The 21,407-nt window shown below is 33.7% G+C and overlaps 1 protein-coding gene across 17 annotated transcripts in view; it reads left to right on the top strand.

Moving 5' to 3' along the window:
* The window catches only part of Fam172a (family with sequence similarity 172 member A), a 456,628-nt gene that overhangs the window by 160,705 nt on the left and 274,516 nt on the right, over positions 1 to 21,407 (top strand). For 13 of the 17 annotated variants that reach the window (XM_048811402.1, XM_048811412.1, XM_048811403.1 and 10 more), the window contains one exon: positions 17,962 to 18,027. The exons of the other annotated variants lie outside the window; for them this stretch is intronic. In XM_048811402.1, coding sequence (XP_048667359.1) covers positions 17,962 to 18,027 — 66 coding nt within the window. The remainder of the gene's footprint in view (positions 1 to 17,961; positions 18,028 to 21,407) is intronic. 17 annotated transcript variants of the gene reach the window in all.

Below are 21,407 nucleotides of genomic sequence, written 5' to 3'. Positions count from 1 at the left end.
GGTGTGGGGGGGGCGGGGAACTCTAGTTGCCTTTTTTCCAGTTTATAATTTAATCCCAAACTAAGTATCCTTAAATGTTATAAACTTGTGAAATAATAAAATAAATAAAGGTAGAATTAAGGAATATAGTATGCAGAATATACAAGGAACAATGAGTAAAAACTATGATAGATTAAAAAGTCATAGATAATAGAGTAAGATGTAATATTCTTCTAATAGACATTCCAGAAAAGCATTAGAAAAATATGGGAGAAAAAGCACATGCAGTATTAGTGGTTCAATGTTTTTGAGAGTTAAGGACATGAATCATATTGTTGAAAAAGTATAGCATGTTTCCCAATATTTAATATGCATACTAACTTGACCCTAATTTCCATTTGTAGGAATTTATTTATTTATTTATTTATTTATTTATTTTATTAGTTATTCAAAACATTACAAAGCTCTAGAGCAATGCACAAATATGGACATAGAGGCTCATAACAGCAGTTTGTGTAATCACCTAAATGTTTACCAGTAGGGAACTTTTCAGTTAAATTGTAGTATATTCATATTATGGAAAACTATGTTATTAAACAAATGAATTTTATGTGTATGTGTTCATTCACATAGAATGATGTTTGAAAATTATCATATGAAACATAAGATCATTTATTTTAAAAAGTATGCTCACACATGTATTTACAAACATACATGGATATTCGGTATCATTCCTGGAAGTTTATTTAGTTTTCTTTTTCAAGTTTTTTTCATTCAATTTTACTTTAATTTTCACTCTGAACAACTTCCTTTATATTTAAATAATATTGTTTTTATAATTCAAAACTTTTTAAAAAATTTAATGAACTATACTATTATAATAATCTAGCAAAAAATTGATTTAATCACTTCTGAAAGAATTTGAACATTTAGTAAATGTCTGAATATAGAACTGTATATCCTTTAAATGATTATTTTTCCCCTAAAGAGTAGTTGAACTTAAACCATTGAAATCTATACTTCCAAATTTTTTGTGAGTAAAGACTCCCCCATCATTTGAAATATGGGACTACTAAATATAAACTACAGGTTGAAACTAAGATCACTAATTTCATATTTTAAAAGTAAACTTTGAGGGAAAATATAAATTAGTTAAAGATAATATAAATTTTTATATTATTGACTTCAAAAAAGATTGTTGAAGCAAAAAATTCCAAAAAGGTTAAAAGCTTATTAGCACATTACCTAACTGACAGGGTATAGGAGGCCACACCAGCCCCCATGCCAGCAAAAGAAAGCAATGAGATGACAGCTGTAGTGTTTGGGAGAGGTTGTTAACGACAGCTTATTCCTTTATGATTTCAACTCTTGACAGAAGACAGGTCTGCTTGTTGCATCATGGTAGATATATCATTAGCTTCTGCCCCTGTCATGACTGAATTGGGAGGAAAAAAGCTGTGTTCAATTTTGAAAATCCAATTACCTTCTGAAATTTTGGTCATTTTTTTTTTTTGAGACAGATACAATAAGTTATTCTGTGATAGCTTTTTTTTTTTTTTTTTTTTTTTAATCTGGATTGTCTCTGGTACTGAACTAATAAACTCATTAAGCAGGAATAATTCCAGTGAAGAGTTAGCTATAATCTTATGGAGCACTTCAGTATCCTGACATCATCCTAAGAAAAATATTACCAGGTCTTTTATGCCTAATATCTGTTTCTCTACCTATGTCTATACCAGACATAGTTCTTTCAAAGCAGACATAGTCCTTTTCACTAAAAGAAAGAGGACAAATAATGGATATTAAAGTGATTATGCAAAATTTTTACATGAAAAATAATGGTTATAATTTGGTCATAATTTGGCCTATTTCTTAGTTACATACATTTTAAATTCTTTAGTTTTTTCCTTGGCTAAGAAGTGACTCTGGAGAATTGTAAAGAGAAGGAAAGGCTGTAGGTTTTTGAAAGTATGTCAGAAGCCTTGGGGTTTGTGTATGATCAGAATTTCAATGGAGATTGAGATGAGTTTAAATACATAGAAGGTGAACATAAAAAAAATCTTGTTTTAATTTCTGTCATGTTGTTCTTTTTCAAGTCACTGTGATATCTTTTTCATATATGCTTTTCTCTTGAGCTTTATACACTACTGTCTCCATGATCTGAATTCTTTTTTTTTTTAAATTTTAACTGCTGATAGCTGTTTTGTGATCCATTCTTAAATCAGCTGAAGTAATCTAGTCTGAATTGCTGAGTCAGACAGTTTTGGGAGAATATTTAAGATTGTGAAGGTGAGATTCTCTGGTTAGAGAGGATAATACCTCCTGTTCTTATAAACAGTCCTCTAGACACTTTCAAAGATTATGGGCTTGCTCTTGGGTTAACCTGTTTTTTATTTTTATTTTTTTCTCTTTGTGGTGCTGGGTATTGAACCCAGACCCTCGTGCATACCAAGCAAGCACTCTACCACTAAGCCACATCCTTAGCTCTGGGATTAAGCTTTTAATATAAGTTCTCTGGAGGAAAATGTCATCAATAAAATGCAGTGATTAGTTGGACAATTTTTGAGTGCGTTGGTTTAACAAAAGGTTAAAGAGAGGTCAGGTTTATATTTCTCATGGTAATTGTGGTTTCTTTGATTTTTTTTAGCCTTTATACTTTTATCTTGAAGATGATTTTTAAAACTTCCAATATTTAGCAGTTTTTCCTCTGAACTACTTTAATTTAAAGAGAAGAACTTAAATGGAAAGAATGTTCACTTTTAATTAGTAGGAAATAGTAAAAATTTTGCCTGAAATAACTGAGACAGTATATTATGGAAATAGGTAATTTGTTTATTAAAGAGTGCTTCACACTTGTTACTTAAATCAACAACGTTTTAGGCCAAATGTATTATTATTTACATGATCAATAAAATATGAGAAAGAAACATCATATTTTTCTGATCATGTACCAAGCATATGAATTTAAGGGCAAATAATTATTAGCTTCCAGGGGAGTTTTTCAGTAGCATTTTATGTTTCTGATATTCTGATATTACTTGATTTTATTCAACAGTTATCATGACAGAAAGCATTTTAAAATACTAATTCCAATATTAATGGGCTATTTCAGTATATATTAGAAATTCTAACTAATGCCTATTTATAATTAATAAATTGAATATGAAAAAGACATCTGTTAATTACTTAGTTCTTATTTGCAATGTGACTTCCTTAAAAAGTTTGACTGCAGCAGTAATTCTGGATTTTAACATTATGGTATTTTAACTCTATCATGAATATATAGGTTTTTTAAAAAATTCTTTGTGTGTGTGTGTGTGAGTAGAAGAAAGGTTGAAGGGGGACAAAGGATGTGGGAGGGAGAAATGCTGGTGACCGAATTGGAGCAAATTATATGCCATGCTTTTGTGATTATATCAAAATGTATCCTAATTTTATATATAACTAAAAAGAACCAATACTAAATATACTATAAGAAATGATACATAGACTTTTGGCTTCTTGGACAGAAAACAAATCACTACTTAAAGTTTATAGCAACTTATTGTTGGAATTAGATGGAGTATATTCTTATATTTTTCATAGTTAGAATATAGGACTTTTTTTTTTTTAGTACTAGGGATTAAACCCTGAGGCACTCCACCATTGAGCCATGTCACCACCCTTTTTATATTTTATATTTTATTTAGAGATAGAATCTTGCTAAGTTGTTTAGGGCTTTGCTAAGTTGCTGAGGCTGGCTTTGAACTTGTGATTCTCCTGCCTCAGCCTCCCCAGCCATTGGGATTACAGGCATGCTTTTACATTTCAAAATAAATATAGTTTACTCCACATGTTAAAATAATCAGTAACCTCATACTGCCACATATACATTAAATGTGGTTTTAGTTACCTTCTGCATTGCTGTGACCAAAATATGCAACAAGAACAATTTAGAGGATGAAACATTTATTTGCAGCTCAAGAATTCAGCAGTCTTAGTCCAAGACAGCTGACTGTTTTGCTCTGGGAACAAGGTGGGGCAGCACATCATGGGGGAAGGATTCAGAATAAAAAAGCTGTTCCTTTCATGGTGGAGGTCAGGAAGCAGAGAGGGAGAGGGAGAGATGGGGTGGGGAGGGAGAGGAGAGAGAGAGAAAGGGAGGGATAGAGAGAGACAGACAAACAGACACAAACACACAGCAGGGAAGATATAGCCTTCCAAGGAACATTCCCTGTGACCTGCCTGTTCTACCCATGACTCATCTGCCTGTTGTTACCACCAAGTTATTCCACTTAAAGGAAGACAGACTGATTAGGTTATAGCTCCCACAATCCAATCATTTCACTTCCAAACATTCCTGCATTAATACCGGATATCTTGGGGGACTCCTTATATCCAAATCATAACATTTTATCTCTGGCCCCCCAAAACTCATGTCTTCCTCACAATGCAAAATGCATTTAGTTTATTTCTTTTTTTAAAAATATTAATTTGTTTTAATTAGTTATACATGACACTAGGATGCACTTTGATACATTGTATAAAATGGAATATAATTTCTCATTCTTCTGTTAGATATGATGTAGAATCCTACCTGTTGTATAGTTATATATGTACATAGGGTTTCTATTGATTCTTTCTATTGTACTACCTACCCTAAACCCCACCCCAGTCATTCCTCTCTACCTAATCTAAAGTAAATCTATTCTTCCCAACTCCCCCTATTGTATATAGGGGGTGTTGTACATTGTGTATTATATTCAGCCTTTGTTTTTTTTGTAATTAGGCTTAGCAGGATATTCTCTAGTTATATCTATTTATGGGGAAATGCCACAAGTTCATTCTTTAAGGCTGATTACTATTTCATCATACACACACACACACACACACACACACACACCACTTTTTTTTTTTTTATCCATTCATTTGTTCAAGGGTACCTAGGATGGTTCCATAGTTTAGCTATTGTGAGTTGAGCTGCTATAAACATTGCTGTGGCTAAGTCACTGTAATATGCTGATTTTTAAGTCCTTTGGATATAAACCCAGAAGTGGGATAGCTGGGTCAAATGGTGGTTCCATTTCAAGTTTTCTGAGGAATCTCCCATAATGGTTGTATCAATTTGCGTTCCCAAGAGCAAATGTTTGAGTGTACCTTTCTCTCCATATCTTCAATGATGTTTATTGTTTGTATTCTTGATAATTGCCATTCTGACTGAGATAAGATGAAATCTTAGAGTAATTTTGATTTGCATTTCTATAATTGCCAGATTAGAGTAGCCTGGGATAGAGAGCCCCAGACACTCAAAGCGGAAGCCACCAGAGGACCCACAGCATCCCAACAAGGTTCCAGTCGCCATTTTCATGAATACCCTGAGGACACAGCACTTCCCACCTCACAACACCCCAGGGACTGTGGACTAGGCACTGACATTGAGTTTGAAAGCCAACTAGGGTATTCACTATGGTGACAGGGTTAGGGGCAGTAAACAGTGTCCCTGAAGCTGTTGGGAGAGAGAGTTTGGATGCGACCAGACTAGGTTTTTCGACCAGCATTCAGGCCTGTGAAAGAAGGCAGCAGGGCCTGTAGAAGTAGAGATTCTCAGGTGATAGAGTGGATCCTTTCTTCTTCATGGTATGAGTCATGGGGTATTGAAGGTTGGGAAGCAGCCCAGCCAGAGCTTCTATGGAGCTGGGCCTCCAGATGTTGAATATTTTTTTCATATATTTGTTGATCAATTGTATTTCTTCTTCTGTGAAGTGTCTGTTCACTTTCTTTGCCCACTTATTGATTGGGTTATTTGGGGTTTTTGGTGTTAAGTTTTTTGAGTTCTTTATATATCCTGGGGATAATGCTCTATCTGAGGTGCATGTGGTAAAGGTTTTATTGCATTCCATAGGCTCTCTCTTCACATTATTGATTATTTCCTTTGCTGAGAAGTTTTTTAGTTTGAGTCCATCTCATTTATTGATTCTTGATTTTACTTCTTGCACTTTAGGAGTCTTATTCATTTAGTTTATGTCTAAGAGTCTCATAGTCTTAACAGTCTCAGCATTGTCAAGCTGCTTAGTTCATGATGGGGGTCAAGAAACAGAAAAAGAGGGAAGGGGCAACAGGGAAGATACTTCCTCCCAGGAAAGGCCCCTGGTTTAAAATCTCCTCTGTGTCAAAGCAAACTCTTTTGATTATGAGTACCTATAAAGATGAAATAGTGGCATCTAGTAAACCTTTTCTTTCCAAAAGGGAAGAATAGGACATAAGAAGATGGGACAGATCTAAAGCAAGACCAAAACTCAGCTAGGCACACAGGTCCTTTCCCTTCATGCCATCTGTAACTGCTTATACAACATTAAGGAAACATGGGGGTGAGATATGTTCTCCAGAAGGCTTAGGAAGCTATAACCCTTGGGTCTTGCCAGTTGCAGTGCACATGCTATCTTTTTTCTCTCCACAACAGTCCACATGTCCACTGACATGTCTTAATTCCTGGGGTCTCCTTTTCATCTTTGGCTTCACCTTTACAGTATTAGGCATTGCTTTCTCTGGGACAGACTTCAGGGATTCTGACCCTGCTACACTTTGCTTGGCTCCCCAGGCCTTTTTCTGAAATCTTGGTGGAAGCCTCCCTAAAGTGTTAGCCTTAACATTCTGTATTTCTGCAGAACCAGCATTATATTGATTATGCCATGGTCTGCCACCAGCTTATGCAGTACCTGGGCCCTTTGGAATCATGCCTGCTGAAGCATCTGTTCCTGTGTGGCTCAGCATGGTGAAAGAATTTTCTAGTCGCCCTTGTTGAAACAGGGTACCCAGCATGATTTCTTTTTACAGGAATGTTTTTGTATCCTAGAGAACGTAGTGGGTGTAGTCTTGCAAATTTTTGAGATGCATGTGAGACCTCTTTTTTATTGCTTCTGTACAAAGTACTTAGCATCTCTTTAGGGACTATAATCTCTTTTACAGTTATGCCTTCTTTGGCCTCAACTTTATATGCATTTTCTGGCCAAACTTCAAGTTTTTAAAATCATTTAGCTCTGTTTTCTACTCCTGTTTTATATAGTAAACCTGGCTAGAAATTGCCAGCAATACCCTTGCCACTAACTGATTGTTTTGCTGCCTTAAAACTCCTCTGCCCACTGGGTGCTGTGGCACATGCCTGTAATCCTAGGAGCTTGAGAAATTGAAGCAGGAGGATCACAAGTTCAAAGCCAGTTTCAACAACTTAGCAAGGCCCTAAGCAACTTAGTGAGGCCCTAAGCAATTTAATGAGACCCTGTCTCAAAATAAAAAAGGGCTGGGGATGTGGCTCAGTGGCGAGTGCCTGTGGGTATGATCCCTGGTACTAATAATTTTTTTTTCATTCTGCTATATTAAATAATCTATCTCCTTTAAATTTATCCTCATGCAAAGTATCAGGATCTGGGGAAATGTAGCCAGGTTCTTTGCTAGAATATAACATCAGTGACTTCTGATCCAATTCCCAAGAAAGTCATTCTTTCCCTCTGAAATTTTATGAGCAGTCCACACTTTTATGAGCATTCTTCTCTTTTGAGCTCCTATCAGAATTGCTGATTGGGCTCCTCATACAAAATTCTAGTTTCTCCAGGTCCTACCACAAACCATCTTCAAAGGCTTGTGAAGTATATGGTCAGGTTAATCACAGCAACAACTTCACTCCTGATACTAATGTCTTATTTGAGTTAGCTTTTGTATTGCTTTGAACAAAATATCTGCCAAGAACAACTTGGCATAGGAAAAGTTTATTTGGGGTCACAGTTTTGAGGTCTCTGTCCATAGACAGCTGATTCTATTGCTCTGGGCTGAGGTAAGGCAGCACATCATAGTAAATGACCCTATAGAGAAAGGCTGCTTAGTTCATAGTGGGGATCAAGAAATAGAAAAAAAAGGAAGGGGGAAGAGGCCACAGGGAAGATACTTCCTTTTAGGGAAGCCCCCTAGTGACCCACCTCTTCTAGCCATGCCTCACCTGCCTACAGTTACCACCCATTCATTCCACACAACTAGGATGGACTCTCATCATTCAATCATTTTACCTCTAAGCCTTTCTGCATTAATACACTTAATATCCAAACCTAATAGAACTCAACCATCTTAAGACAGTTACTATTGCTTTGTGTTCATAATTCTTTTTTTAAACTAATCTATCACATTTCTTGTGTATGTGTTTATAATTCTTTATTTTTAAAGTTGTTCAATTTAATTTTGTTGAAATTTTTTTAATTGATCTTATTTTTTAAAATACATGACAGCGGAATGCATTACAATTCTTATTACACATATAGAGCACAACTTTTCATATCTTTGTATATAAAGTATTTTCACGCCAATTCATGTCTTTATATATGTACTTTTTTTCATTACAATTCTTATTGCACATACATACCACAATTTTCATATCTCTGTTTGTGTATAAAGTATGTTGACGCCCAATTTGTGTCTTCATAAATGTACTTTGGATAATTATGTCCATCATATTCCACCAACCTTGCTAATCCCCTGCCCCTCCTTTTCCCTCCCACCTCTCTTCCTTATCTAGAATTCCTCTATTCCTCCCATGCTCCCCCTCCCTACCCCACTATGAGTCAGCCTCCTTATATTAGAGAAAACATTGGGCATTTGTTTTGGGGGGATTGGCTAACTTCACTTAGCATTATCTTCTCCAACGCTATCCATTTACCTGCAAATACCATGATTTTATTCTCTTTTATTGCTGAGTAAAATTCCATTGTGTACATATGCGGCTTTTTTTTTTTTTTTTTATCCATTCATCCACTGAAGGGCATCTAGGTTGGCTCCACAGTTTAGCTATTGTGAATTGTGCTGCTATAAACATTGATGTGGCTGTGTCCCTGTAGTATGCTGTTTTTAAGTCCTTTGGGTATAGTCTGAGGAGAGGGATAGCTGGGTCAAATGCTGGTTTCATTCCCAGATTTCCAAGGAACTTCCATACTGCTTTCCATATTGGCTGCAGCAATTTGCCATCCCACCATTCTTATTAGAAAAGAGATGGTACTGTATTTATGAAACGGATATGCATGGATGCATTTGCCTCAGGGAAGTTTGAAGCTTTTAGAAGAAGTCATTTATGTATTAGGTATACATTCTGCAAAATTTTTCAAAACTGCTACGTTTTCAAGGTCACTTATATTTATATATTTATAAGATCATAGAGTTTAAGCCATCTCAGGTTAGGAATACAATGTAGAAATGAAAACAGCATAGCAAACTTTTCTTTTTACCTAGAATTTAAGTTATGATGAACATACATTATAACTCTAATTCTAAAAGAAGTTATTTTATAATGTATTATTTTATAAGTCAACACTACAGAATGAAAGAGCGACTTAATATTGTTTGAAAAAATAGAATTTGTAAGGAGCTCTCCTTTGGTTTCTTATTTCTGAAGTAATAATGCAGTTAAAATGATAGATGATATAAGTTTATCTCCAAAAATAACTTATACAAAATTAGGGGAAATACTGTCAAGTAATAAATTCAACTTTGCTTTACCTTTTTATAATGAAAATCATCACGCTTGTTATTCTTTTCAGCTTTCCCATATTTAATAATGTTACTAAAGCTTAGTTATTTAAAAATCTTTTAAATTGTTATCTCTATGACTACATATATAGATTGGAAACTTAGTTTAATAATAAAATACACAATTTAGTTATATGAAGTTCCAAATGTATGTATTGATGTGTTTGTGCTTGAACAAAATACTATTTCACTAATAGGGATCAATTTATTTTTTATTGTTAAAAATTGTATGTTTGGGGGCTGCAGTTGTGGCTTAGCGGTAGAGTGCTTGCCTAACATGTGCAAAGCCCTGGGTTCAATCCTCAGCACCACATAAAAAATAAAATAAAGGTATTGTGTCCAACTACCACGAAAACACAAAAATATTTTTTAAATGGTATGTTTTGAAATATTTTCATGATATATACACAGACACAGATGTCTGCATACATACAAATATCTCTGTATGTTAAAACTTCAGATTGCTAACTACATATTGTTGACTTTAAGAAAAATATTTGAAAGACTTTTGAATTCTGTTGGGAAATGAGTGCTTCCTCATTCTATACCATGAGCTTCATGTTTGAAGAAAATGAATTTTCCTTCTAATGAATTGGTCTTGAAAATATTTTAAAAGCAGATGTCAAGAATGATTTTAAACTTTCCTAAGGAAAAACTAATATTTAGCAATTTGCATTTTCTGATAGAAAGAATTGTTTTTTTTTTTTTCATTGAATGTTTTAGGCACACTTACTTGATGTTCTAATGAAGTGTACTGTTCTTTTGACCAGAGTGTATTGTTTGTGATCAAAAACTTAAATAAGTTTAATACCTCTTTCAGAACAGAACTAAACTATTGATAATTGTCTTTTTTTTCCCCTGAAAGTTAAAGAATTATAACATCAAAATATATATATGGAGGTATGCAGTGGGTCATTTGCTGCTGTAGGAATTGTCTGTCTTCAGGATACATGTATTTTCTCTCACTTTCTGTCTGTAACACTGTATGGTTAAAATCAAACTTACTTTTTTTCTCTAAGGAATCTCATGGGTGGAGGACAACTTATACAAAATTTTTAATAAATGGTGATGCTTTTTCATTATTGTCCATCCAACACAATTTGCAGTGGTTACTTGAGAAAAAAATTTGGTTGCATAGTAAGCACTTAACTATAATATATTTACTAGTTTAAAGCCATGAGTCACTTTTACAAAGGAAATTATTTTGAGATGATCAATACTATATTAACAATTAAAATTATTGAACCAATAATTTATCAGTTCTTCGATTTATTATTTAATGTAATAATATGAGATATTTAATCTTGAAATGAAAAACAGGTACCATGTCATTTATGATTAAATTAAATTATTTCATTAAACCAGAGACTTTTAGTTATTTGAGTTTGTATATTAGAAACCCAGAGACACTTTACCACTAAGCTATTTTAACACCCTTTTTTTAAAAATTTGAAGACTGGATCTCACTATGTTGCTTAGAACTTTGCTTAGTTGCTGAATTAAAACTTGCAACCCTACTGCCTCAACCTCTTGAGCAGCTAGGATTATAGGTGTGTGCCTCTGCGCCCAGCTAGAACAATGATTTTAATTTTCCTGTCAGCTTAACTTTTTGTTACTATTTATAAACATGCTTTTAGTATACCATGTTCAAGCATGATAAATATACTGAAATTATTCAAAAGAAGTGCCAGTTTAAGGAATTACAAATACATATTATCTTAATATCATTGTACTTCACATGAAAATTTATGGACTAGCCCTTGTTTTTCCTATGTATGAATTTGCTGACATTTTCCCCTTCACTATTTTATTTTTCTGACACATTAATCTAAAGTCAGTAGACTTTTAGAAAAAAAAAGTAGCATATCAGGGGATTGACATTGTCAGTTGTGATTTGATGTGAATAATGTTTGGTATTTCCATTTATGTTAAAGTAAGACAAAAGTTAAACAATACAGATGCATTTTTTCCTTCACTTGTTCAAGTTAGTGAGTAGTTTCTTTGCTGATTTGCATTATAGTTTTCAAGTGCTAGGAGCTCTGATTCATAATGTAGGCCATTTTACACTGTGTAAATATTCCCAGCATTGCTGATTTCAGGCTGTCAATATGATGTCCCTGAATATGGAGTTGTGAAGAGATGAATAGTATTTCACCATTTTTTAATGTCTTCACCATACAAATAAAATAGGCATAAATAACTCAACAGCATAGATGGAAGTAAATGTAGTAAAATAACTAGGAAGTGAGAAGTACCAAATTCATTTAAATATACTTATTTGTAGGATTATATAATTTAATTTTAATAATTGTTTTAACACCTGATTTACAAAATTCCAAATAAGATAGCTCCAGTACCTCAGTGCTTTTAACAAATTGGTACACTATTTTCATGTAGCTAAAAAACTAAAGCAATCTTTATGCCTATCAATATTAGAATGGCAATTCTAATTATTGTTTAATTATTATAATTATTATCTAATCTAGACCCAGTTTTTAATTATAATTTCAAATTGTGCTATATTTATACAATAGCATATTTTATTGCAGTAACAATGAACAAACTTACAAGTACATGCAGCAACATGGGTGAACTTCTCAAACTTACTGTTGAGTTAAAGGAGCCAATCACAAAGAATACAGACTGTATGATTTCATTTACGTAAGTCCAAAAACATACAAAACTGATTTATGGTGTTAGAAATCAGGATAGAGTTTATGCTTCTTGTTCTTTAGGAGTCTTGTTGAGGAATTTGGTTCCTAAGCCAACATGGTGGAAAGTTGGGCCTACTTTTTCTTCTAGTAGCACAGGTCTCTAGTCTTATACTTAGGTCCCTGATCCACTTTGAGCTGAGTTTTGTGTAGGGTGAGAGATAGGGGTCTAATTTCATTTTGTTACCTATGGATTTCCAGTTTTCCTAGCACCATTTTTTGAAGAGGCTCTCTTTTCTCCAAAGTATGTTCATGGCACCTTTGTTATATGGGTTTGTTTCTGTGTCTTCTCTTCTCTACCATTGGTCTTCATGTCTGTTTTGGTGCCAATACCATGCTTTTTTTGTTACTATAACTCTGTAGTATAGTTTAAGGTCTGGTATTGTGATGCCTCCTGCTTCGCTTTTCTCACTGAGGATTGCTTTGGCTATTCTGGGCCTCTTATTTTTCCAAATGAATTTCATGACTGTTTTTTCTATTTCTGTGAAGAACATTATCAGAACCTTAATAGGAATTGCATTAAATTGCATTAAATCTATATAGTGCTTTTGGTAGTATGGCTATTTTGGCAATATTAATTCTGTCTATGCAAGAACACAGGAGATTTTTCTATCACCTAAGGTCTTTTTTAAATTTTTTCTTTGGAGTTCTGTAGTTTTCATTGTAGAGGTCTTTCACCTGTTTTATTAGATTGATTCCCAAATATATCATTTTCTTTGAGGCTATTGTGAATGGGATAGTTTTCCTAATTTCTCTTTTAGTTGATTCATCAATGATGTGTAGGAATGCAGTTGATTTTTGGGTGTTAATTTTATATCCTGCTACTTTGCTGAGTTCACTTATATGAGTTCTAGAAGTTTTCCAGTGGAGTTTTATGGGTCTATTACCTGCCTGGTTTTATGTGAACATCATAACCTGCAGATTAACAAAGATTAGGTTGAGACTGCTGGTGTCTGTGACAGGGTGATGTTGTTTCCTTGTAATATTTGCCAGACTTATTTGGATATTTTACAACTGATAGGTTCATGCAAAAGTGTTTATGTCAAGTGGCTTATAACTGCTAACTGCCATTTTGAAGAGAAAGTTCTTTTAATAATATTTTATACTTACTTTGGCATGAAAAATCCAACAGTTCTACTTTCCTAGAGGAAGTTGTTTTCCTTATATACTCCATGCTTCTGGTATTGGCATTCTTGTTTTTACTAGTCTCTCTTGCATACAGAATTTTAGATTTTTATAGTATAAAGGTTATAGGCAAATAGCCAGCTGTCACATTCTTGAGGTCAGATACAACAACCATATATGAGATGCACTATTTTGGCTTCAAACTACTTGCCAGATTGCTAAGCAGATGTTCTAGGCTATAATTCGGGAAACTGGGATCTCTTGAAACATTCCCTGAGAGTCACTTTTGACATCTCTGAATCATTTATTTAAAGGTAATTAGTGTTAGTAAAAAATGAAAATGCATTGATATGAAAAAAATTTTTTACAGGAGTTAGGAGTTGTAGCATGATTAGAAACTTGACTCTGGATGTGTATCTAATAGTAGAAATGTATTTATTTTAATATAGGCATGCATTACAATTAGACACTTTTGCACTATTGTTTGCTTTTTTAATTTGGAGACCTGTTAACAAGACTGTTATTTTAAAAATACCTTTTTTTTATAGACTAGAGTATCAGTTGACTTTTCATTATATTGAAGAACTACATTATATTGAAGAATTTAAAAGCTTTCAGTGTTTAAACACACAATATATTTAAGAAAGCTACAGGTATTATTTCTTCCCTAATATATACCAGTATATGTTGTGGTAATTTTCCATATAGCCCTTAGTTTTTATTTACTGGTTTCACAATGTTTGATAATTATTTCAAAATTTCCTAAACTAAATTTGGAACCTTCATAACATATTGTTTTAAATCTGTAGTTCTTTTGTTCCTATGTGTTTATCATTAACATATCAGTGGCACAAAAGTTAAAAATTCAAACAACATTCTTAACTTTTTTCCACCATCCAAAAATAGGAAAAAATGTTATTAAAACTCCATTAAGATCATTTAGATCTCTTTTTCCATACTTAGACAATAAAGGAACCATATACCTTCTGTTTATATAAATGTATTATAAGCATTATATTTTGCAGAGAAGTGCTTTACAAAAAAATCGTGTAAAATTCAATATCTTGTTATTGGGAAAATCCTTAGGCCACCATATTTTAAAGAAGGTTAGAACAAATAGTAGGAATAAACATCTAAATCTCATTTATATTTGCCTATGGATGAATTTGAATTTCAAGTTAATGTGGGTCCATTGGACATTTAGAATACTCATAACAAACACTTCAATCAAACTAATGAAGTCTCAGTGTGAAAATCGAACTCTAAAATCACCTCTGTTCTTTCCCCGTAAACAATTCTTCCATTTTCTCCATTTCATATTTTGGATGAATAGCATAATAATGAGATTGATACAAAAGATGGATCTCAGTATTTCTTTCAGAGTTGTAGAAAATTAATCAAGTGGGTTAGCTTATAAAAGTTATTCTGATATGAGCAAAGTATATTATATACATATATGAATATGCTACAATGAAATCCATTATTCTGTATAATTAAATGCACTAATATTAAATGTCATTTTGGTTTTTAAGCGTAAGTGGATAAATATCCTTAACTCTAATTCATGAAAGACCAAAGGTTATATTTCAATAAGAGAAAAACAAGGAGATGGTTAATGCTTAGCACCACATAAAAATAAACAAAGTCATCTTGTCCATAACTACAAAAAAAATTTTAAAAAGAAAATTAATGACTTCTCTAGATAAGCCCTTATTTGAATAACTGATGGTTGCACATTCGTGATCTGTGTCCCTCCCTTTTTCCTCTCCACTTCTTCATTCCTTCACCCCCTTTCCCCTCTCTTTCTTACATATATATTTTTCACACATTAGCAAGTCATAATACTAAGGTATCAAATCACTGTTTTGTCAATTCTAAAATCCACATATTCTTCATACTTTTACACCTCAAATCAGATGCAGCTGTCTCTTCTTCATCCAAATGTAGAACCCAGAGAAAAAAGAAAGGATAAAGATTAGGATAAAGATAGGGTTTTTATCCAAATGGGGTAGCCAATTTATCACCCTAGAAATAGGCAGACTTACCTTCAGACTGCTCCATGTGACACCGAGGAGCAGAGAAGAATGTGTGTTTTATTTAAGGGCAGCTGGTTGCCAAGACAGGAGAAAAAAGAGGATGAGCCACAAATAGCAGTTTACCACTCAAAAAGGTCATCCATACACTGGGGAATAAAGAGCAAGGAGGAGGAGCAAAGCAATCACGTGGTCTCAAGTAGAGATGAGCAGAGAGGGGGCTGTTTCTCCCTAACACATTGAAGCCTGGTTCTAGAATTAAGATCTCACTTTGGTTTGTCAAGATGCTTATCATCTCCTCCAAATTTTCCTTATTCTCCAGGGTTACTTAAAAATTACAGATTCCCAGCCTTCTCCCTAAGAACGTACTCATCCTGTGTTGTCTTCTTTCCATCACTAGGCTCCTTTCTGCCTCATTTTTCTCCTTCATATGCATTTACCTGCTGGTAGCACCTCTTTAGTTCTGTTGTTCACTTTGTTTCTTAGAGAAATAGATCCTCTAGGGGAAGACTGTACACAGTTGTCTTCATTTTGAAATGAGCCTTTTTCTCTCAATGACATAATGCCAACACAGTTGAATCTCCTACATTATTTCCTTTATCTTTGTTTATGTTGTCCTGCTCAATTTCTTTGAGAAAAGTTTGACCTCACTATTGTCTTCACACCGTGCCTTCTACATTTATTCTGCTATACAGACTCTTCCCTAGCCTATCATAGGCCCACCTGGGCTAATTAGGATTTACTTGTACCAGAAGCTTGTTAGTACTTAAAAAACAAACAAACAAACAAAAAGCAAAAAACTTCAGTCTAGTCACATGGTATTAATAACCTGATTTGGTCCACCTATCCTGCCACAGGACTTTTTTTTTTTTTTTTTAATAATCAGCATTCAAGAAACTCACATTTGGATTTTATCACATCTGCCATAGCCCTCTGGATTAAACCATCATTCCATGGTGAGTTTTGCAGAAGAATATTGTACTACATGCAGCACCTAGATAAACACACAAGAATGATAGTGAAAAAAATATTCTTAGTTTTTTCAGAATGAAAGTTAAAGTATGCCATATTTGCCAGTGTATAGGGCATATGAAATGTCTGAAGCAGGAAAAAGTTCTTATATCTGCTCATGGAGTATACAGGCAACACCAGGAAAATGGAGGACATCATCAATGTATTGTATTTGATATTTTGTACTGTGATTTAAATCTTAGTATAAAGCTGTACTTATTTAGAAATTTGACATCTTCACTGAGATAATCTGTCACTGATTCTGTGACAGTAAAGGGGGACAGTAAAGATGCTTAGTAAACCAAAAAAGCTCATCTGAAGTAGAGAAAGCCCTTTATTAGTAAAACAGAAGGTTAGGACTCTTCTTCAAATTTTACTTGGTCCTGTTTGAGATTATTTTCCCCATTAGCTTTATTTCTAATGCTCTTTTGTAGAATATTTGTACAATTATTTAAGAAATATTAGTAGCTGGCTTCCCAGAGGAAGGAAGAGAAAGAAGATGAACCACAAACAATACACTAATCATAGAGCTAACAGAGGTCACAGAGGCACGGTGTCTAATGGGTGTAATCAGAGAATAGACAAATGTTCCAGCTTTCATGGAGCTTTCAGTTTTTCTGACTATTATAAGAGAAGTATTTTAGGCGTGATATTGTTTAATGGCTAGAAAATTGGTTCTGTAACTATTATAGCATTAAGTATACGGTATTAAGTAAGATATTTTAATATTTCATGGCATGGCAAGCTCATCTCGCTCTTCATACATAACTATTCGTATAAGAAATAACGCAGAAACTGCCAGTCCTCTTCAAAGTTAGGCCTGAAACTAATATAACTTTTTTCATACTTTGTTTGTCAAAGTAGTCACAGATCAACCAAATTCCAGAAGAGAGTTCCCATACCCTACATCTCAATGGGAGGAGTAACAGAGATTTTATAACCATCCTTAATATGTCACAGATACCACTTAACTAGCTGTTATGGTTTCAGTGTAATTCTTGTGGGTCCCCCAATGATTTCTATGCTGAAAGCTTGTTTCCCAGTATTGTGGTGTGTTAGGAGGTGGTGGAACATTTTAGAGGTGGGGCTTATTGGGAGGTAATTAGGCCCCACCTTCATGAATAGATTAATGCTATCTTCCGGAAGTTCTAGCCTTCATAGGACCAGGTTAATACTGAAAGAGTGGGTTCTTTAAAAATGAGACCGCCCCATATATTTGGCCTATTCTACAAGCAACTTTTTCCCCTTTCACTTCCCTGTGCAGTGACATAGCCAAGAGGGCCCTCAAAAGAAGCAGAATGGTTAGAGCCACGCAGTCCTGTGTTTTCAGCCTCTAAAACTGTGAGCTAAATAAATTCCTTTATAAAGTTTCTAGCATTATGTATTTTTAATAGCAATGCAAAATGGAATAAGATATTAGCTGTTTGTTACTTCATACTAGACAAAGGCACCAGTAACATAAGTTAGAGAAAAGATAGCCTCTTCAACAAATGGTGCTGGGAAAACTGGAACTCCATATATAATAGAATGAAATTTAACCCCTGTCTTTCACCTTGCAGAAAACTCAGCTCAAAATGGACCAGAAACCTATTAGACCAGAAACCCTACACATACTAGAACAAAAGGTAGGCCCAACACTCCAACATATTGGCTTAAGAACTGACTTCCTTAATAAGACTCCTAAAGTAAAAGAAGTAAAATTAATAATCAATAAATAGGATGGTATCAAATTTAAAAGATTCTTCACAGCAAAGGAAACAATCAGGAACATGAAGATAGAGCCTACAGAATGGGAGAAAATTTTTGCCTCCTGTACCTTAGATAGAGTATTAATCTCCAGGATATATAAAGAACTCAAAAACCTTAACACCAAAAAAAAAAAAAAAAAAACTGCAAATAACCCAATCAATAAATGGGCAAAGGAACTGAACAGATACTTTGCCTAAGAAGAAATAAAGTTTGTTAACAAATGTATTTTAAAAAGTTCAACATCATTAGCAACTAGAGAAATGCAAATTAAAGCAATACTGAGATTCCTTCTCATTCCAGTCAGAATGGCAATTATCAAGAATACAAGTAATGATAAATGTTGACAAGGATGTGAGGGGAAAGGTTACATTCATACATTGCTGTGGGACTGTAAATTGGTGCAGCTACTCCAGAAAGCAGTATGGAGATTCCTTAGAAAACTGGATATGGAACCACCATTTGACCCAGTTATTCCTACTCAGGGTATACCCAAAGGACTTAAAATCAGCATACTACAGTGACACAGCTACATCAATGTTTATAGCAGCCCAATTCACAATAGCTAAGCTATGGAACCAACCTAGATGTCCTTCAGCAGATTAATGGATAAAAAAAAATGTGATACACACACACACACACACACACACATTCTTCTCAGCCACAAAGAAGAATGAATTTGTGACATTTTCCAGTAAATGGATGGATCTGGAGACTATTGTGTTAAGTGAAATAAGACAGTCTTAAAAAAGAAAAAGTTGAGTGTTTTCTCTCATATGTGGAAACTATCCCACAATAAGGGGAGGAGAGAGGGAAGAACAGAAGTGCAGTAGATCATACAACAGGGAGTGGACGGAAGGGAGAGGGACTAGCAAAAGGAAAGACAGTGGAATAAATTTGACATAAATTTCCCATGTACATATATGAAAACAGCATAGTGAATCCCAGTATCATATACATCCGTAAAAGTGAGATCCTAACTAGAAAAAGATATATTCCTTGCTTATATAATTATATCAAAATATATTCTGCTATCATATATAACTAAAAAGAACAACAACAACAACAAAGACAACTGTTTGACTTAGAAAAGGCACAACTGCTGCCTGAATCCAGAACCCTAAATTAATCTGTCATAGTGTATCATGGGGAATGTGAAAACATTTTGAAAGACAGTGGTACTGGGCAAGTAATTGTCTGCCCAATCTAGTGATTTATTCTTATATGTTTTGTTTACTACAGTTTTAATTTTGATATTTTTAATAAAATTGGAAGTTCTCATTCTTCATGATTTTTAAGACCATTTCTTCTGGTCACGGTCTAGTACAGTACTATGTGTATATGACATATTAAGGAAGTGGCAATTATGTAGGATTTTCTTTTTTTATATCAGATATCTTCTATGACCTAATTGTGTCTTTGTCACTATTGTTATAAGAATAAATACAAATAGAGTAAAACACTTATAGCTTATAGCAATTTAAAACTTAACATTCTATGGGGAAATGCCTTCTATGAAGTATTATTTTAAATAACTATACCTTTTGAAAAATTTACAAAATATATGAAAAAATTGTTAGTATTTTAAAATGATCTATGAGAGCATGTTTTATTGTGTAGCTATAAGTAAAATATCTAAATTTGTGTGAAGAACTCACCTCACACCTATCTAAATAGCATTCTCTCTAGTTTCTGTGCCTTCAAATAGTCATACTCAGTCCTCAATGATTAAATTTCCTAAGAAAACACAAATTGGATAATGTACTTCATTGTTCAAAAACTTTCCAGTTTTTGTCTCCCTTTCCACTCTTGCTCTCTCCCTTTTTACTAACATTGGAACATAAGCTTCTGTATATGTGCCTATGTGTTATACATATAAACATGTACAACATTTGTATTTCATTTGAAAGATGCATATATGTACATTGAGATGGAATAACCTTATTCTTTTTTAAAAAAAAATTATTTGGAAAACACTGAAAAATGGGAATGGGGCAGGGGTTTTAGCTCAGTAGTATAGTGCTTGCCTAGCACTTATGAGGCACTGGGTTCAATCCTCAGCACCATATAAAAATAAATAAGTAAAATAAAGGTATTATGTCCACTTACAAGTAAAAAAATAGTTTTAAAAATGGGGGGTGGGACTTAACTAAAATTTTTTAACTCAATTAAAAAAAAATGAGAAATCTAAACTACCCACACACCTATACCATGCCAGATGTAATCTTTATATCTATTTGAATAAATGTTTTTTTCAGTTATGTAAAAGCTATGTGGATGTTTGTGTATGTGTGTGTGTATATACTTGTGTATTTATACATATATTTATTTATTATTCAACCATGCAAAATTATGATTTGTGTATATTTTCACTCATATATAAATCATTTCTGTTAAACCTCAGTGTCCTCATCTGAAAAGGGAAATGGCAGTAATACCTGTCCTCAGGTCCTAAAATAACTCATGTAAATCATTTAAGACACACCTGACACAGAGTCAGTTGTCAGTCTTTGTTTCTGCACTATCTGTGAAAACAGTGTGCCACTCATCCAAAAGTGATCCAGGCACAATCCCTCAAGAAATCTATACTGTAGTGATGTATTTTATTCATCAACAAAATAATAAGAAATCCTGTGGATTTTTATGCTAATTGATCTAATGTATTGTAGGCCATATACATTTATATTTCTTTTTTTCTGTAAAGTCTCAGAAAAAATAAAAGCAAATTTTATTATCTGGAGTGGAGGTGTCTGAGAATTAAGTAAACACATCATCAATTTGTGAATGCATTCAATTTGGTCCTTGTTCATTTTATCCAGAAAAAGGTCTTTCTAAGTAAAGAACTTTTTACCTGTTATTTGACTTTCTAAGGAAAGAAACTACATTTAAAAGTTACAGTCTTTACTCACCTCCCTCTAATCCACATGCTCACAAGTGAAAAGGGGGAAAAGGACAGAAGTGTATATTCTTAAATTATTGTTTGCATCCCACTAGTTTGTGCTACTTGATGTAAATTGGAATTCTCTGAGCTGAATATATATTAAAAGATTAGCAAAGATTAGAAATCATACTAATGTTCCAACTACATTGAACTTACAAAGATAGACCATTAGTTGGACTATAAATGATCACCAATCACAATTGCCTCGAATATGTTACTGTACTCTCCAGCTTTCATGGTACATGGCACATTTTCCTTCACAGTCTCTTAGCATCTTCTATAGTGAAATTAAAAAAAAAAAAAAAAAAAAAAAAAAAA

The sequence above is a fragment of the Marmota marmota genome, unplaced genomic scaffold (assembly GCF_001458135.2).
Source record: "Marmota marmota marmota unplaced genomic scaffold, marMar, whole genome shotgun sequence".
NCBI lineage: Eukaryota > Metazoa > Chordata > Mammalia > Rodentia > Sciuridae > Marmota > Marmota marmota.
This window is presented reverse-complemented; position numbering and strand designations above follow the sequence as displayed.